This window comes from Muscardinus avellanarius (assembly GCF_963383645.1).
Source record: "Muscardinus avellanarius genome assembly, chromosome: 1".
NCBI lineage: Eukaryota > Metazoa > Chordata > Mammalia > Rodentia > Gliridae > Muscardinus > Muscardinus avellanarius.
The window spans coordinates 54729386-54750433 of NC_137786.1; the positions used below are offsets into that span (position 1 = coordinate 54729386).

Sequence of the window (21048 nt, forward strand, 5' to 3'; positions counted from 1 at the left end):
AACATGCATACAAACTGCCAGAAAGTAAACTTCCAAAGAACTCATACTGGACTGGGGGGTTGGCACAATTGTAGAGTGAAGTCCTGGATTTAATCTCCAGTAAAAGAAAAAATAAAAAGCTGGACTCAGTGGCACAAGTCTGTAATCCCAGAACTACTTGGGAAGCTGAAGTAGGAGGATCACAAGTTCAAGGTCACCCCAGGCAATTCAGTGAGACCCTGTCTCAATATAAAAAAGACTAGTGGTTATAGCTCAGAGGTAGATTGAATAATGTCCCCGGGTTGGAGTTGAAGTTATCACATTCTCCGCCCTCAAAAAAAAAAAAAAAAAAAAAAGCAAAAGTCAGGTGTGATGGCCGCATGCTTGTAATCCCAGCATTTGGGAGGCTGAGACCAGAGGATCGCGGTTCGTGGACGGCCTCTGCTACTTAGTGAGGCCCTCCGCAACTTAGTGAGACCCTGTTTCAAAATAAATTAAAAAAAAAATTAGGGCAGGGGGTGTAGCTCAGAGGTCAAATGCCTCTGGTTTCCATTCCCAGACCCGCAAAAAAAAAAAAAAAAAAAAAAAAAAAAAAAAAGCACAATCTTATATTAGTGCTTATTTGGCTTTCGAAGCCACAATACATTCAGAACCAAAACTTTGTTATAATAACAATAGGGGAGGACAAGGTATTTCAGAGCAAGCTCAATGTCCTGCCACCATAGAAAATTCTATCCCATGGGTGATTTTAGTCCAGAGAGCCCAGAAGATGCTCCAGAGGCTTTAAATCTATTCGTCAATTCTGCCTCCTGTGTTCAGATGCTTGAAGGACAACAGTTCAGACAGTTAATGTCTTAAATCCTACTGACTCAGGAAGCTAAACCTGTGATTACAAACCCACAAGGCCAGCTATGTTCTGTGACTTTACAACATTTACTGGGAGGAAAAGAGGGGTTAGTGGCATAAGTGTTAAGATGGATTTTTATAATGCTTTTATTGTAAGCCAAGAGTGGTGGCGCACGCTTGTAATCCCCGCACTTGGGAGGCTAAAACAGGAGGATCGCGCAGGTTCGAAGCCAGCCTCAGCTACGTAGTGAGGCTCTCAACAACTTAGTGAGACCCTGTTTCCAAATAAAATACAAAATAGGTCTGGGAGTATAGCCCGGAGGTAGAAAGCCTCTGGGTTCCACCCCCAGTACCACCAAAAAAAAAAAAAAAATGCTTTTATTGCATATCATTAAACTCTCTAGGGGGTGTCAGAGGTGAACGTGACAGCCATACTAAGTCCAGATCTTATATAAGATCAGTTGGCAAGGCAATTCTGTCTTCTTATTCACAGGCCTAGAATTTGAAATATCACTAACATCTCATTCTTTAAATCTGCTAAAGGTGATTTTACCAAAGAGAACAGAACAAACAAATGTTCCAGAAGAGCAAAAACCCAATTTCATCTCTTTTCTGCCAAGGGCTTCCATTCCAGTCAGTATATAGTCATGACCACATCATAGAAACTAGCACGAAGGGGGAAAGGTCACTAGAGGATGGAGGTAGAGATGATCTGGGGGAAAAAAGGGGGGGGGTGTGGAAAATAATGACTTGGTTATAAAACAAACATATTTGTCCCTAAACATTTAATAAATGCATTCAGGAAACTGAAAGGAAATACTTGTCCTTACATAACTAATTGGTGATTTTTTAAAATATAGAATCAAATTCTAATACATCTGAACATCTAAAATGTTATATAGCAAAAATTTTCAAAGGGAACAATAATACCATGTGGATTTTATTTTACATTATTGATATACAATTATACTTTGAATTTAATGTTAACTATGTATTTCTTTGCTTAATTAAATCAAAAAAAATTTGCAGTGGTAGGCAAGTACTCTACCACCAAGCTACATACTCCCAGCTCTGCTTAATTAAATTATATCATTGATCAATATATATTCATTGTCTCTTTTTAGTTCTCCTTCTAGGAACACGTGGCATTGCCATATGTTAAGATTAGCTAGCAAAAAATTAAATATATAAAAATTAAAAGATCATCTAGCAAGTCTATGATAAACAGTAAAATTTGACTGTACCTCAGTTAGGCTGTATGCTAAGGATGGCAATGTACTCTGTCTACTGTACATACAATCTCAGAGCAACTGGAAACCATTTACCTGACTGGTCGATCCCTGCTGTATTTCAAACATGAAATTCTGGAAATGACTAGGAACCAACAACACAATAAAGCTACCTCTTACCAACTCCCTATAAAAAAAGGACCATACTAAACAAGTATAGTATTCCATACAAGTCCTTCAACTAAAGGATTCCACATGTCTCCTGTTCTCCATCTTTGTACCATGCCATTCTTCTCCAAATGAAATGTTTTTACCAACTAATACATCTTTCAGGGGCCTGTCACACATGCTTTTTTTTATATTTAAAACAAAATTTATTAGAATTTATCACAAAAGTAACATATGCTTGCTAGAAATTTCAAGCATTTCAAAAATGACCACAAAGATCTACGTAACCTATATCTCAAAGTTACCACTGCTCATATGTTATAGATATCCTTTTGGAATTTTTTTTTCTTTCATATGGTTTTACAGCCAAAGACATTCACAGACTGAAAGTGAAAGGATGGAAAAAGATATACCATGCTATTGGAGACCAAAAAAGAGCAGGGGTAGCAACCCTGATATCCAACAAAACAGACTTTAAACTAGAACACATCAGAAGAGATAAATCAGGGCACCTCCTTTTATTAAAATGAACAATACACCAAGAAGATATAATGATAGTAAATATTTATGCCCCAAATGTGGGTGCAATCACATTTGTAAAACAAACCCTCATGGACATCAGATCCCAAACAGACCCAAATACAATAATTCTGGGAGACTTTAATACGCCTCTCATACCACTAGATCGATCTTCAAGGCAAAAGATGAGTAAAGACTCTTTATAACTAAAGAAAACCATAAACCAAATGGACCTAATAGACATTTACAGAATATTTCAGCCAGAAACTACAGAATACACATTCTTCTCAGCAGCCCATGGAACCTTCTCCAAAATAGACCACATACTGGGACACAAAGAAAGTGCCAGCAAATTCAAAAGGTGTAATATAATTCCTTGCATCTTTTCAAATCACACATGCTTTTGATAACAGCTACAGCACTAAGCAAAACTGTATTCCTGTCCTCGACAGTGCTCACAGTCCATGGGAGTGAGGGGGTCGAGAAGAAGGAGAGAAGGTAGAGACTGGCAGACTATAAAGAAAAGGTAGTTTTGAGTCTAGTTTTCTGTCAACCTTTCTTTATTTTTATTTACTTATTTACTTATTTATTTATTGGTGGTACTGGGGTTCCTGGAAGCCCTTCTACCTCCAGGCTACACTCCCAGACCTATTTTATACTTTTTATTTGGAAACAGGGTCTCTTAAGCCAGCGCGGCTGGCTTCAAACCTGCACAATCCTCCTGTCTCTGCCTCCCAAGCGCAGGGATCACAAGCGTGCGCCACCACGCCCGGCTCAACCTTTCTTTAGATAGAATGACTAATGCCATTATCAAACTAAGGTTATAAAACATTTAATATTTATTAAAAGATAGACATATAGTCCTTTGCTTCAGTTAAAGAAACTGAACTATGAAAGCATAAGATTCGACCAACCTGTTTATACTCAATGCAAAGTGACAACCTGACAAGGATGACCATGAAAGGAACAAATATAGCTGGACATGGTGCGCATGCCTATAAACCAAGTACTTGGGAGGCTGAGACAGGACAATGACGTGTTGGAGGGCAGCCTCAGAAATTTAGCAAGATCATGTTTTTTTTTTTTTTTTTTTGGTGGTACTGGGGTTCCTGGAAACCCTTCTACCTCCAGGCTACATTCTCAGATCTATTTTATATTTTTAATTGGAAACAGGGTCTCTTGAACCAGCGAGGTTGGCTTTGAACCTGCACGATCCTCCTCTGCTTCCCAAGCGCGGGGATTACAAGCGTGTGCTTGTAATTTAAAAAAGGGCTAGAGGTGCAGCTTGGAGGTGGAACACCTCTGGGTACAATCCCAGTACCAAGGAAGAAGAAGAGATATGGAATATATAATTCCTAAATAATTAGAAAAATGAAATAAACTTAATCCAATAGGAGGTCAAAAAAGGGGAAGGGGCAAGAAAAGGCATGCATAAAAAATAAAATAGCAGAAAATAATTCAGATTTATCAATAGTTGAAAATTTGCTTATAGAAAACTGAGATTTAGGAGCCAGGTCTGGTGGTGCACGTTTGTAATCCTAGCATTCGGGAGACTGAGACCTGAGGATCACAGTTCGCAGACAGCCTTAGCTACCTAATGAGGCCCTTTGCAACTCAGTGAGACTTGGTTTCAAAATAAAGAATAAAAAATAGGGTTTGGGAGTAGCTCGGAGGTAGAATGTCCCTGGGTTCCATACCCAGTACTTGAATTAAAAAAAAAAAAAAAAAAAAAAAAAGGGCCGGGCGTGGTGGCGCACGCTTGTAATCCCCGCGCTTGGGAGGCAGAGACAGGAGGATCGCGCAGGTTCGAAGCCAGCCGCGCGCTGGCTTAGGAGACCCTGTTTCCAAATATAAAATGTAAAAATAGGTCTGGGAGTGTAGCCCGGAGGTAGAAGGGCTTCCAGGAACCCCAGTACCACCAAAAATAATAATAATAATAATAATAATAATAATAATAATAATAAATAACTGAGATTTTCATCTTGGATACCAAAGTGATATCCAAATTTGGATATCACTAAAAACATAATCATACTCAGTTTAAAGTTAAAAGTATGGGAAAAGATAACTAAACAAACTGAAAACCAACACAACAAAAATGGTGATATAGATCATTAATATTGGACATAAGGGAATGAACATTAAGTATAGAGACAGGCATTATTTATTGGCCATCCTTTTAATTTAATTCTATGTAAGAAATCAAGCCTATGTTAAAGTCTTATTCATCGTAAAGGGAGTAGGTAAGAATGGAATAGATGTGATAGAAATGAGAATGAGACTTCAAAAGATGAAAAATCAGACCTTTGAATTGGATAAAAAGCAACTAATTCTAATTTTATATCAAAAAGAAAGAATTCAGTAATCTTAGTTTTTGGAGGCTGAAACACAAGGTTGAGTGTCAGTACATGGTAACTTAGACCCTGATTCAAAATAAAAACTAAACAGAGCTGGGGGTGTAGCTTAGAGGTAGGACACCCCTTGATTCAATCCCTATTAACCAACACACACATAGACACACACACAGTGTCAATATCATGGAAAAAGTTCCAAGAGATACATTTTAGATTTAAAAGAGACCAAATTGGCATAATAGGGCTGGGGATGTAACTCAGTGGTACAACACTTGCCTAGCATGTTTGAGGCTCTGGGTTCTATTCCCAACACTGCAAAAGAAAAGAGAGAGAGAGAGAGACAGACAGACAAACCCACAGAGATTAAAATGGCACAACAAACCACTACACATGAAACTTGATTAGATTTTGAGTACAAAACAACAATAAAAATATTGGGGAAGCTAAGGCAAGAGGATGGCTTGAGCCAAGGAATTTAAGACCAGCCTTGGCAATATATTGAGATGCCATTCCAAAATAGGGGTGGGGGGCAGAGAGCTGGATAAATTTCAATATTAATTATGCTATTTTTTTATGAAAATGGTATGATAGTTATGTGGCATATATTCTTATTCTTAAGAGATAAAGATGATGTATTTAGGGTCAACAAGAAAATTTTACATAGGTATATATGCACACACACACCCTCACATGCCCCAATAGAGAGATCAACAGAAGAGGAGGAAGAACACAATAAAATGTCAACTGCTATTGACTACAGGACAAATATACATGTTGCTCGTACTATTCTCTTAAGGAGTTTGAATAAATTTTCAATAACAGTACATTGTTATTTTTTAAAGAATACAAACACACATACAGGCTGCCATGTGATTATTGTATCATGAGAGATCTTCAGGTAGAGGTAAAGCTCCCTTCTAAAAAATCTACTGAGTCAATACAAATCAAAGTTTTGTTGAATAGCAATAATAGACTAGACTCTGAACTCAAAACCACTATACAGTGATGATGAGGATATTTCCCTGCCTTTCAATCTTCCGATTTCATAGGAAAAGAGATAAATAAATAGTACTATAAGTGCAACCATGGAAGTATCAAAGGAAGACTAGCACAGAAAAAGATGTGGTTAACCCTCTGTACAGCTGTCCAATAGAATGTTCTATAATCCCTACTAACCAATATAACAACCCCAGCCACATGTGACTGACTAATGAGTACTTGAAATGTGCTAGAGAAACTGAGGGACTGAATTTTTAAGTGTTACTACATTTTAATTAAAATAAATGTTTTTTTTTATACTGGGGATTGAACCTAGGGACACTTTACCTTTAAGCTACACCCCCAGCCCCATTTTATTTTTTATTTTGAAGCAGGGTCTTGCTAAGTTGCTGAGACTGATCTTAAAACCTGCGATCCTGCTGGGTGTGGTGGTACACGCTTGTAATCCCAGTATTTGGGAGGCTGAGACTTGGAGATTGCAGTTTAAGGACAGCCTCAGCTACTTAGTGAGGTCCTTTGCAAGTCAGTGAGACCCTGTTTCAAAATAAGAGAATAAAAAGTAGGGCTGGGGTGTAGCTCAGAGGTAAAATGCCCCGGGCTCCATCCCCAGTACTGTTAAAAAAAAAAAAAAAGACCACCTGCGATCCTCCTATCTCAGCCTCCCAAGTTCGGAGATTAGAGATGTACACAAGCACACCTAGCTAATTTTTTACTTTGGGACAGAGATTCACTAAATTGCCCATGCCAGGCTCTAACTTGAGATCCTCCTGCTTTAGCCTCCTCAGTCACTGAGATTACAGGCACACACTACCATGACCAGCTCAATTTTATGTTTTAGAAAGATCCTTTTGGCAGAAGACTGCATAAAAAGTTGAGGACACTGTAAGTCTCTTTTGTACTAGTCTAGCAAAAGTTAAGAACTAAGGGACAAGGGAATAAATCAGCTATTTGGAAGGTATTTGGGAAAGAAAGAATAAAGTATATGGCTTCAGATATAGTAAGATAGGAATAAAGCCGGATCAGACTCAGAAAGGAAGTGGGTAAGAGGAAAGAGGATGGCTGCTTTCTGATTTTTTTTTTTTCTTTTCTTGGTGGTACTAGGGATTGAACGCAGGGGCATTCTACCTCCAAGCTACACCTCCAGCCCTATTTTGTTTTTTTTATTTTGAAGCACAGACTCACTAAGTTGTTGATGCTGGCCTCAAACCTGCACTCGTCCTTTCTCAGCCTCCCAAGTACGAGGATTACAGGCATGCACCCCTGCATTCTGACTCTGTGTTTCAATTTTGACAGCTTTAGATCACAAATGGCAAGCTTGGGTGAAAGTAGATTTATGCCGCTCACAAAAGGAAGAGGAGAGGCGGCTGAGCCTCAGAGGCTGGGAAAGCAAAGAGAAGCTAAGCTATATTTGAATTTTCTGTGAAACGAAGCCAAACATGGCAATGTCTGAGCTGAATAGTGATGTGGTCCACCCTCTGCCTTAGCTGTCTGGTTATCAGGGCATAACTAATAGAATTTCAGTTGAACAATACAGTCAGAGACACCGTGTTTTCAGGCACCCTCACTTTGTTACATTAGAATAAAAGAATGATTATTAATTGGTGTTCTATTTTTATAAGGAATAAGGCAGAAAAAAAAATGACAGCTACCCTACATTCCCCTACCACCATAAATAAATTATAGCAAAAATCAATTCCTACAACTCAAAAAACTTATAGCTGTTTTTGAAATAAACAAATATTCAAAATCTGGGACTATGCTAGGGACTTTGTATCTATTATCACTCTTGATAATAAGCTTTGAACTGGTATTATCCTTGCTGTGCAAGTGAAGAAATCGAAGGGTTTTTTTTTTTTTTTTTTTTTGGAGGGTCTGGGGATGGAACCCAGGGGCATTTGACCTCCGAGCTACACCCCCTGCCCTATTTTTTATTCTTTACTTTGAAACCGGGTCTCACTGAGTTGCAGAGGCCTCACTAAGTAGCTGAGGCTGTCTGCGAACCGTGATCCTCCGGCCTCAGCCTCCCAAATGCTGGGATTACAAGCGTGCGCCACCACGCCCAGCTAGAAATTGAGGTTTGACAAGGCTAAGTGATGACCCAAGATCACAGAGCTGGTAAATCATAGGGCTAAAATTCAACTCAAGTTCAACAAGTCAAGTCTAAACCCCACAAACTGACCACAGGCTGCTCATACAGGAATTCACAAGCCCATGGCCCCCGCTCCATCCTTCTCAGGGCTAAGAAGCCTCAAGCTGGCATTAGCATTCCTTGTAGCAATGGCCTAATGCTTCCTGATTCTGCATTCAGCTGCACCCTGCAACCTGTCATCTGCTCTTCTATATCTATCCTGGTTCCACCTGCCCTTCCAAACCAGTTTCAACTCTAGCTCCCCATCACCCAAGAAGCCTTCCATATAAATCCCCTCTATCAGGTACTCTCTTTCTCTATCTTTTATTTCCTTTATTGCGCTAAGTCATTCAACCACCCATTCATTCCCCAAAGCATGAGCCCATTATGGATAAAGAAGCAGAGCCAGGCGTGATGGTTCTACTCATATGTAGAATAGACTTCCAATGTTCATTGCCACACTACTCACAATAACAAAGACTTAGAATTCACAGATTATAATCCCAGCTTTCAGGAGGCAGAGACAGGAGGATCGTGGTTCTTGGACAGCCTCAGCTACTTAGTGAGGCCCTCTGCAACTTAGTGAGACCCTGTTTCAAAATAAAGAATACAAAATAGGGCAGGTGGTGTAGCTTGGAGGTCTAATGCCCCTGGGTTGCATCCCCAGACCTGCAAAAGGGGGGGCAGTAGAATACTCAGCACTGAATTGTGGAAAATAAATAACACCAAGTTTGCATAGGGACAGAAGACATAGAAAGCTGCTGTTCATTTCATATTGTAAGGTACTTGAAAGCATTTTAGGTCTATACGCAACCATTTGTTGCTTTATGTATACGAGTGTTAATGTGAACATCTAGTTGATTTGACATCATTGGAGATTCCTTATATTTCTTCTATTGCCCTCTATGCATCCAACAAAAATTGGCTGAACTCCTGAAAGACACAATGCTAGGGGCCGTAGGGAATACAAAAAGAAGTCCCAGTCTCTGCCCTTCAACTGAATAATTAAAAAGTATTCATATAAGAAAAGGCAAAACATACAATAAATCTATATAAGTGTCACACATTGTGCTAAGTACTAACTAGATGTTTAAAGGGAAAAACGAAAAATATATAATTGGTTTCAAAGAAGTATTCAGGTCATTCTTGTATCTAAGCAGGACTTTAGCATCAGTAAGATACTTAAACACTGAAATAGAAGATGAGTAGTAGATAAGATTTGGGTATACCTGTAATCCTAGTACTGGGGAGGCTGCAACAGTAGGATCACAGGTCCAAGGTCAGCCTTGGCAATTTAGGGAGTCCCTCAGCAACTTAGTGAGATCCTGTTTCAGAAGAAAAAGGGTTGGGTGTATAGCTCAAAGGTAGAATGTCCCTAGTTCAATCCCCAGTATCAAAAGAAAAAGAAAAAAACTAGGCCAGGCATGGTGGTGCACGCTTGTAATCCCTGCGCTTGGGAGGTGAAGACAGGAGGATCATGCAGGTTCGAAGCCAGCCACACTGGCTTGAGAGACCCTGTTTCCAAATAAAAATATAAAAATAGGTCTGGGAGTGTAGCCCAGAGGTAGAAGGGCTTCCAGGAACCCCAGTACCACACACACACACAAAAAAAACTAGAAAATAATGACTCATGCAAAAAAAAGAACTGTGCCAAGTGATCATTTTCTAACACATAACAAAGTCAGTTCTATAAAAAGTAAACTAGTTCATCCCAGCAAGCATAGTTTGTGAAAAATATCTGAATTAGTAATAAAACTGTGAAAATGAATATTAAAAGCAAGATTTAAATCTGCTATTCTGAGCTTTCGGCTCTTAGCAGCCATCTGGCAAAGGAAAATGACAAGGGGGAGCTGGCAAGGCTGCAGCCATTGAGATATTTATAGCTGCAAAAGTCTAAAAAAAACCTCAAAATGATCCGAAAGTTCTATTCGGCATTTGTATTAGATATGTAAATAAGCTTTTCTAACTACTTAATACTAAATAGCATGCTCTGTTACTGAATTCTTAATGGAAAAAGATACTATTTAAATGCAAAACAGAAGCATAATTATTGATTTTGGTTTAACAATAATTAAATAAAAAGCAAGCATATGTACTGCCAAGAATTTCTTCTAAAATAGTGCTAGCAGACTAAGACTGTTCATGAACTATAATTTCATTAAAATAAATGATGTATTTAGGCATACATTGTCCATATTCACATTTAAAAGCATACAGCTTGCCATGCTCTATAAATAAGCAATTTCTAATTACACTGACATGTGGTCATTCATAACCTTTTCTTGTGTGTGTAGTACTGAGAGTGGAACCCAGGGGCATTCTACCTCTGAGCTACACCCCCAGCCCTATTTTGTTTTTATGTGGAAATATAGTCTCACTAGCTTGATGAGTCTCACTACGTACTGAGGCTGTCCTCAAACCTGCAATCCTCTTCTTTCAGCCTCCCCAAGTACTGGGGTTACAAACATGCACCTCGACACCCAGCTTATACATAACCTTTTATGATACGGTTAAGTGTGTTTTACTTCAAAGTTTCCTATGCTAAATTAAAACATTATGTATATCCATTTGATTACAAAGAACAAATTTCAAACATTCAACTCACAGGTGGGGGACTTCATTCTCAACAACTTATTTTGATTTTTCTACTTTTCTGGGCTAGATTGTTAGAACAAATTAACACATGAATTTCTTTACAAAGAAAGAAAATGAAAGTTCCCAGTATAGCCAACTAAATTCTTTATGGATCCAACCTACAAATAACTATAATTTTTTAGCATAATGCAAAAATAATTTAAAAAACACTAGCATCAGACAAAATGACCCCAAGTAGAAAAAAACTGTGATATGTTAAAACAACAGAATAAAAAGGAATGAATAAATTACACATGCAATAATGGCTGAATCTCAACAACAACAAAAATACCTTACATAGCCAGGCATGGTGGCACAAACCCATCATTCCAGCTACTCTAGAGGCTGAGGCAGGAGAATCACAAATTAAAGGCTAGCCTAGGCAATTTAATAAGACCCTGTCTCAAAATAAAAAATAAAAAGGCTGAGGAGATAGTTTTAGAGCACTCCTAGGTTCAATCAATAGGACCATATATAGAAATCTTCACACAAAATTATAGAAAAAAACTAATCTATGCTTGGGATGAGGGGGACAACTAGTGACTGCTCCTGGTATTATAGGTAACTGACTGTGAATGGGCACAAAGGCTTTCTTAACATCTGATGGTAGTATCTTGAGAAAAGTTTAGGTTACACAGGTGACTTGTTTGTCAAAACTTAGTGAAAGTACATTAAAATGTTTGTATTTTTGTTGAGTGCAAATTTTACTTTTTTTCTTGGTACTGGGGATTGAACCCAGGGACATTCTACCTCTGAGCTACACCCTCATCCCAATCTTCCTTCCTTCCTTCCTTCCTTCCTTCCTTCCTTCCTTCCTTCCTTCCTTTCTTCCTCCCTCTCTCCCTCCCTCCCTCCTTCCCTTCCTTCCTTCCTTCATTTCTTATAGTACTGGGGTGGAACCCAGAGGCATTCTACCTTCAGGCTATACTCCCAGACTCATTTTTTTAAAATATTTTACTTGGAAACAGGGTCTTACTAAGTTGCTGAGAGCCTCAATAAGTAGCTAAGGCTGGCTTTGAACCTGTGTGATCCTCCTGTGTCAGCCTCCCAAGCGCGGGGATTACAAGTGTACGCCACCATGCTTGGCTTATTCTTTATTTTTGATACAGGGTCTCTAAGTTTCAGAGAGCCTCACTAAGTAGCTGAGGTTGGCTTTAAACCTTCAATCCCCCTGTCATGGTTAAATGGCTGGGTGTGGTGGTACATGCCTATAATCCCAGTACTTGGGAGGCTGAGACAGGAGGAGCGCAGGTATGAGACCAGCCTCAGCAATTTAGCCAGGCCTTCAGCAACTTAGTGAGACTCTGTTTAAAAATAAAAACTAATGTAGGGTTGGGGTTATCTCTCATAGGCAGAATGCCCCCAGGTTCAATCTGCAGTACTGCTACCAAAATAAAAAAAGTTAAACGAGAACCCTATAGGACTGATACATGTAATGTTAGCTTCTAGGAACTGCAAACCGATACAGTGAATGAGAATAGATTACCTGTGTAGGTACAGACTCAGAGCTGCTCTACCTGATGCGCAATGGAAGAAATCTGAGACATTTATCATGGAAAAAAGAACTCCAGTGAATCTGGTAGTAAACTTCAAAATGTAAAATACTGTCATGAAAAAGAAGAATCCTCTTTATTCTACTCTTAAAAATTAAAGAAAGACAGGCGTAGTGGCGCATGCTTGTAATCTCAGCGCTTGGGAGGTTGAGACAGGAGGCTCGCACAGGTTCGAAGCCAGCCTCAGCTACTTAGTGAGGCTCCCAGCAACTTAGTGGGACCCTGTTCCTAAATAAGTTATGAAATAGGTCTGGGACTATAGCCTGGAGGTAGAAAGTCCCTGGGTTCTACCACCTAGTACCACAAAAAATAAAAATAATAAAAATAATTACTTTAAAAATTAAGTAAAGACAACTAATAGAAAATACAGAAAATCAAATTCAGTCTCAATACAGGAAAGACTTTTCTAATAGATAAAGCCACAAAAGAAAAGGTTAGGGAAGAGAAGGCCATCTCAAAAGGGTATGTCTGCCTAAATATGGTAATAATAACTCCGAAAGTTTAGATCACATTAACTAAGATGTTAACATATACTTGTTAATAAAATAGAATTGCGATGATAAAATTGAAATGTATAGAAAAAACAAAAAACATAAGTTATTGTTCAGTGTGTGTGTGTGTGTGTGTGTGTGTGTAGTACTGGAGATGGAACCCAGGAGCCTTCTACCTCCAGGCTATACTCCCAGCCTTATTTTATTTTTTATTTGGAAACAGGGTCTCACTAAGTTGCTGAGAGCCTAAGTCGCTGAGGCTGGCTTCGAACCTATGATCTTCCTGTCTTAGCCTCTCAAATCCTAGGATTACAGGCATGTGCCACTATGCCTGGCTCGCTTGTCAAATTTATAAATGGAGAGTTTTACACCTAAAATCACTGGAATAAAATTCAGAGAAAAAAACTGACTACTCAGACATCTCTCTTCCTCCTACCCTCCAGTTTCCTGCCAGCACTCAAGGGGCTGATAGACAACCAGGTGACAAAGGAGCTTGGGAGTGCAGACTATGGGGGTCTGATCCCTGCGAAGATGGGCAGAGCCAGGAGAGAAAGAGCACTAAGTCTCGGATCAACAGGCTAAGGTCTGGGCTAGGTGCTGGTCCCACTGTGTTTTCATGGGGTGGTGGTGGGGATTCTCTTTTATAAAGGCATTCATCCCATTCATAAAGGCTCCCTCACCTGACCCAATCAACTCCTACATATCTCACCTTCAAATAGCATCATGGTGGGGTCCACGTTTCAACATATGAATTTAGAGTCTGTATACAGTATAAATAGAAAGTGTAGGAAGGAAAAATCCCACAAATAGCCAATATTTGAAAAATGTCCAATCATACCAGTAAGTAAATATAAGTTAGATTAAATGTATGGAAACAATAATATTAAATTAATAATAATTAGCAATGTGAATATCTAGCACTTATAAAGAACAGCAAAAGTAGATATATTTATATACTTCTGGGGAGGAAAGTCATTTATAAAATATTTTCAAAGAAGTTGGAAGGACTTCTACAATTTGCATCATTTTTTAAATGTGCAAACATTATGTAACATTTACCCGTATCAACAGTATAAAACTGTTAAAAACCAACTAACTGCATTTCTAGGGATAAATCCAAAGTCCACAAAATCTGAATGATGAAAAAATTTTTAGAAACACAGATGTTCACTGCAGTTTATGATACTGAAAAATGCAAACAGCCTCAATATCCACAAGCAGGTCAAGAGTTACATAAATTAAGATTTATCTATCCATTTATTCAAAAATAACTTTGTAAAAAAAACAAAAATAACTTTGAGTACTTATGTCCCAGCCACATGATAAGTGCTAAAAATACAAAAAGTAATAAAAGGCATAAGTAGACTCATTGGTAACCATGTAAATAATGTTTTTGAAGGATTTCAATAAAAGAAGGACATGTTTATGATACATTCAGTGAACAAAGCTAAATCTAAATTTGAATGTACTTATTAAAGAAAAAAACAAAATACGCACAAAGCAGCCAGGCGTGGTGATGCATGCCTGTAATCTCAGTACTTGGGAGGCTGAGAGAGTAGGATTACAAATTCTAGGACAATCTCAGCAACCTAGTGAGACTCTTTCTAAACAAGAAGAAATTAATAAATTTTATAATTAACAAATTATATAATTAATTAATTAATTAATTAGTTAGTTAAAGGGTCTGGGGGTGTAGCTCAGAGGTGGATCCACCCTGGGTTCAATCCCAGTACCCCAAAAAGTAAAATGGCAAAAGCTTATTAAGAGTGGTTGTCTCTGCATAAGTTCATAAGTTTATTTTTTTCTTTACACTATCTGAACTTTCAAATTTTTCTAAGCCAATAAGCTTTTACAGTTATTCTTCAGAGCTATTAATGGAAATGTCCAAGAACTTGAATCCTGCTAGCATGGTGCCAATTTACCTGTTGCAATAATAAACTGCATTGTTGGGATCCAGTTCTATTGCCTGTGTGTAACAATCCACTGCAGCAGCATAATTTTCTTCTTTCATGTGGTTATTGCCTAAAATAAAATGATTGATATACACAGTAAGTACAAGACAGAAAAAAATATCATGAGATAAATTTTAATCATAAAAACTATAACAGTATTAGGGTCAGCCACATGATTTCTCAGTCACGCTAGAGATAAATTTTACATCATACTGCAGAGCTGATATTACTTACTTTCAGTATGTTGGAATCATTTTAACAATGGGGAGTATTAGAAACTACACTTTATACAAGCATGGTGTGAGTAAATGCAACCATCATAATTATCTCACGGCAAAAGTGGATCTCTTCTCACCTCGTCCTCCCCTCTTGCTCTTTTAGAGCTGCCCTGCCCTGTTCCTCCCTAGCTACCATCTCAGCCTGGACCCGCTCTTCTGCCCAAACACACACCTGCTCAGCAGTCAAGCTCTCCAGACACCACTGGGAGGAAGCTGGTGAAATGAACAGGGCTAATATGGTATGGGCAGATAAAAATGTTATATGCTATTCCTTCCAAAGATAGAATGTTTTTAAACAGGGATCTTTAGGAGAGATTAATTTTCAGAAAGATAGAACTTCAGATACCATGGCTACTCCACAAAGTTCTCATTTTTCAGGAAGGGCACCTTCAGATACATCTGGCAATACAGCTAGGTTAACAACTGGTCAGCAAAAGAAGGGACTTCTATCTCTTGTACTGTGTTAGGTGGGGGTGGAAAGTGTCCTGTGCATTTGTACGAACCAGTGTTAAAAATGGAAAATGTCAGAATGATTGGGATGAGGAGGATGGATTTGCATCCCAAAGGCCTCTATGATTTCTTCCAGCTTTCTGTAAACCAAACACTCTCCTCTTAGCCTTAATCTTAAGAGATCATTAGCTACTGAATGGGAGGAGGTGAGGTAGAAACTTGCAAGAAATAGGAACAGGAGATTCAAGGAAAGACAGGTAGATAAATGCATCTAAAAACCATACAAAAGTTACTGTAGATTAGGAATTGGAAATGAATACAAGATGGCCACTCATGGATACATAATTTCTTTTAGGAGTGATGAATCTATTCTATAATGGATTTTGGTGATGGCTGCACAACTCTGTGGATAGAATTGAAACCAATTGTATGAAATATAAATTGTATCTCAATAAAGTTTTTTGTTTGCAATACTGGGGATGGAACCCAGGGGCATTCTACCTCTGAGTTTCAACCCCAGCCTTATTTTTGTATTCTTTATTTTGAAACAGGGTCACATTGAATTGCAAAGGGCTTCACTAAGTAGGTGAGGCTGTCCGCAAACCTGGATCCTCCTGTCTCAGCCTCCCAAATTCTGGGATTACAAACATGCGTCACCACGCCTGGCTAATAAATCTTTTTTTAATTAAAAAAAAGGAGGGTGTGATGGATCACACCTGACATCCTAGTACTTGGGAGGCTGAGACAGGAGGACTGCAGGTTTATGGCTAGCCTCAGCAATTTAGCGAGGCCTTCCACAACTTACTGAGATCATGTTAATAAAAGGGGGCTGGGTTGTAGCTCTGAGTTAGAATGCCCCTGGGTTCAATCTCCAGTACCACAAAATAAAATTAAAAATTAATTTGGGACCCTTCCCCAAAGAAGATTAGAAAGCCGTCTAAGAAAGCTAAGAGGATAACATAGTTCTTTATGATTAAGCAAAAGTTAACTACATTGGTGTGGGGCATTTAAGTAGATTTACATGTCAAAGTTTTTTAATGGATTATAGAGATATTGTTGCTTCTGGTCATTTTTGTCATGGATGGCTTCTTTTTTTTTCTCTCTCTTTTTAAGGTATTGGAGGTGGAACTCAGGGACATTCTACCTCTGAGTGACACCTCCAGCCCTATATTTTTATTCTTTATTTTTGAAACAGAATCTCACTGAGTTGCAAAGGGCCTCACTAAGTAGCTGAGGCTGTCTGTTAACTGCAGTCCTCCTGTCTCAGCCTCCTGAATGCTGGGATTACAAGCGTACGCCGCCACGCCCATCATCATCATCATCATCATTATTTGACTTCTCCTTCTTCTGATGATGATGATGTTACTAAACCAGGCAAGGTGGTGTACAACTGTAATCGCAGTAGTTGGGAGCCTGACATAGGGGACTGAAGGTTCAAGAACAGCCTGAGAAATTTAGTGAGAATCTCAGCAGACTAGTGAGGCTGTTTCATTTAAAATTTTTTAAAAATTTTGGTGGCCGGGCATGGTGGCACACACTTGTAATCCCAGCTATTGGAAGGCTGAGATGAGGATCGCACAGGTTCGAAGCCAGCCTCAGCTACTTAGTGAGACCCTGTTTCCAAATAAAGTATAAAATAGGTCTGGTAGTATAGCCCGGAGGTAGAAAAGCCCCTGGGTTCCACCCCCATACCACACACAAACACAAAAATTGTGGTACTGGGGATTAAACCCTGGGGCATTCTAGCTCTAAGCTATACTGTGAGCCCTATTTTTTATTTTGAACAAACATTTCAAAAGTTGCGAAGAGTTTCACTAAATTGTGGAAGCTGGCCTCAAACCTGTGATTTTCTTGTCTCAGTCTCCCAAATACTGTTATAACAAGTGTGTGCCACCATGCCTGGCTAAGACTCTATTTTAAAACAAAAATAAGTAAGTAATTAAGTAAGTAAATAAATAAATACATAAATACATAAATAAATATAGGAGGCTAGGAGGCTGAGACAGGAGGATCATGGTTCAAGGACTGCCTTAGCTACTTAGGCCCTTTGCAACTCAGTGAGACCCTGTTTCAAAAATAATAAAAAAGCCGGGTATGGTGGCACATGCTTGTAATCCCAGCATTCGGGAGGCTAAGACTGGAGGACTGTGGTTTGTGGACAGCCTCAGCTATTTAATGAGGCCCTCTGCAACTCAGTGAGACCCGGTTTCAAAATAAAGAATAAAATACAGGACAGGGGGTATAGCTTGGAGGTCGAATGTCCCTGGGTTCCATCCCCAGACCCACACACAAAAAAAATTAATAATAATAATAATAATAATAAATAATAATAATAATAATAATAATAAAGGGCTGGGGGTTGTAGCTCAGAGGTAGAATATCCCTGGGTTTAATTCCTAGTATATATACATATGTTATATATGTTCGTAAGACTCTAAGCAGCCTAGTGAGGCCATTTCATTTAAAAATTTTTAAAGATTATATATGAAATTATATATATGTATATATATGTATATATATACACACACACACATACACACACACACACACACACACACACACATATATACACATATATATATGGCTAGGGGTGTAACTCAAGAAATAGAATGCCCCTAGTTTCAATCCCTAGTACCACAACATAATAAAAAAGTTTATGTCTTTTCCTGTAAACTGTATGTGTGTGTATGTGTATGTATGTATACACACACACACACACACACACACACACATATATATATATATACACACATATATATATATGTATATATATATGTATATATATGTATATATTGCAGTATTGAAGATGGAACCCAGGGGCATTCTACCTCCAAGCTACACCCCCAGCCCTATTTTTTATTCTTTATTTTAAAACAGGGTCTCACTGAGTTGCAGAGGACCTCACTAAGTAGCTGGGGCTGTCCTCAAACCATGATCCTTCTGTCTCAGTCTCCCAAATGCTGGGATTACAAGTGTGTGTCACCAAGCCCGGCTCTCCTGTAAACTATTATTAAATGTACAGATATTATAATGTACATATGTATTCTACAAATATTATATATGTATATCGTACTATAAGTTAATGAAAAAAAGCTTCGCATCACAAAATATTCAATATCCAAACGTAAGGACACAAATGAAATTTATGAAGGACAGAACAATAACAATGAAGCGTCTGCAGAGCACATCACAGTTACATGGTATTCTCCTATACAGTTGTCTCCACATCAGAGTTACATGGTATTCTCCCATACAGTTGTCTCCACATCAGAGTTACATGGTATTCTCCTATACAGTTGTCTCCACATCAGAGTTACATGGTATTCTCCTATACAGTTGTCTCCACATCAGAGTTACATGGCATTCTCCCATACAGTTGTCTCCACATCAGAGTTACATGGTATTCTCCTATACAGTTGTCTCCACATCAGAGTTACATGGTATTCTTCTATACAGTTGTCTCCATATCAGAGTTACATGGTATTCTCCCATACAATTGTCTCCTTTAAATCTCACAGCCCTGAGATACTTCTGTGATCCGTCAGGGAATAATAGCAAGGAACCTTCCTCATTTCTTTTGATCTTACTGCAGCTAAACACATCAAGTATTTGAAAGCAATGTTTCAGGAAGGCCTTGATTCAGTCGCGCAGGTGCTGCCTGAAATAACCCTGTGCCTGACAGTCTACCATGGCCATTTATTTTCACATGCATAGCAGAATCCGGATAAAATGGCTATCACTATACATGTAATGTGTCTGCGATAAGACATGGCTTAGTGTAAAGAAAGAATGAAAGTGTGCGGTTAGCCAGGCCTGGTGGTTCTTGCCTGTATTCCCAGCTACGAGGGGGGCAGAAGCACGACAACCTCAAGTTTGAGGCCAGCTTGGACAACTTGGGAATACTCAGTCTTGAAATAAAAAAGTATAAAGGATGGGTTTAGCTCAGTGGTAGAGTGTTTGCCTAGCATACATGAAGCCCTGGATAGAATCTCTAGCACTAGGAAGGAAAAAAAGAGTTTTGGTTAAAAGCAAAAGCACTAAGTAATTCAGTCTCTCCATGATATCATGTTAAATGAGCCCCAACCTACAACCCTGCAGCCCGCATCCTTTTTTTTCTTTTTCTTTTTTTTTTCCTTTTTTTTTTGGGGGGGGGGAGGTACTGGGGATGGGCCCCAGGGGTATTCTACCTCCAAGCTACACTCCTGGTCCTATATTTTAGTCTTTTTATTTTTTGAAACAGGTCTCACCAAGTAGCGATGGGCTTCACTAAGTAGCTGAGGCCGTTTGCGAACCGCAATCCTCCAGTCTGTCTCCACCTCCTGAATGCTGGAATTACAAGCATGTGCCACCACGCCTGGCTGAGCCTTCATCTTATTAGGCCCTCATCTTATTAAGGTTCATTGTGTCATAACCCTTGCTAGGTGTGGTGGCACATGCCTTTAACCTCTGTTACTTGAGAAGCTGAGACAAGAGGATCACAGGATCACAGGTTCAAAGCCAACCTCAACAACTTAGCAATGTCCCTCAGCAATTTAGGGAGATTCTGTCTCAAAATAAAAAATAAATAGGACTGGGGGTGTAGTTTAGAGCTAGAATGCCCCTGATTCAACATCCAGGACCGGGGGGGGGGGGGGGACACCAACTGTAATGCAATCCCTCAATGTTCTGCCAGAGGTAAAATGCTAGTAGAGGAGATCCTGTAGCACTGAAGATTTCACACATTACAAAACCTGAGTGGGAAAAACACATCAAGTTAAACTATACCAATTGAAAACTAATAAATCAGACGTGGTGGCTAACACTTGTAATCCCAGCATTTGGGAGGCTGAGACAGGAGGGTCTTAGTTCGTGGACAGACTCAGCTACTTACTGAGGCCCTTTGCAACTCAGTGAGACCCTGTTTCAAAATAAAGGATAAAAAATAGGGCTGGGGGTGTAGCTCAGAGATAGAATGCCCCTAGATTCAATCCCCAGTACTGAAAAAAAAAAAAAGAGATAAACTAATACATGAAAAATGCATTTGTATCTGGGGAGCTTAAGTCCAAATTCTTTGGAGAATATTATAACTCAAGTGACAATGAGGACCTTGAGGTTACTTTATCTTGCATGTAATTTGTGAAGTCATACTATTCTAAGACTATAAGGCACTGTGGTGGTATCACTTTTTAGAGGACAAAAATTTGAAATCTAAAATGAATCTATTTATTAGGGACACAGCACTTTCTGATGTAATCCTGGTTGATACTCACAAGGTTGTGGAAAGAAATACAGACAAAAACATCAAAAAAATATTACTTAGGGTTATAAATTTATCTGTCTAGGAAACTCATGATAACCATGCAACACTAGACAGCAACTAAACCCACTAACACAGGTATGTATCTGTGGTGAACCTAGCGAGATGACTGAGCTCATCTCTTTAGGAGTAAGAAAAGTATGCCCTTTTTCAAACGTACCTTTTTATTTTT

At 38.9% G+C, this 21048-nt stretch overlaps 1 protein-coding gene across 1 annotated transcript in view; it reads right to left on the reverse strand.

Moving 5' to 3' along the window:
* Positions 1 to 21048, reverse strand: part of SGTB (small glutamine rich tetratricopeptide repeat co-chaperone beta) — a gene marked incomplete at both ends in the record, with an annotated part of 53804 nt that overhangs the window by 18923 nt on the left and 13833 nt on the right. Inside the window, one exon of the mRNA XM_080716609.1 lies at positions 14823 to 14922. Coding sequence (XP_080572735.1) covers positions 14823 to 14922 — 100 coding nt within the window. The remainder of the gene's footprint in view (positions 1 to 14822; positions 14923 to 21048) is intronic.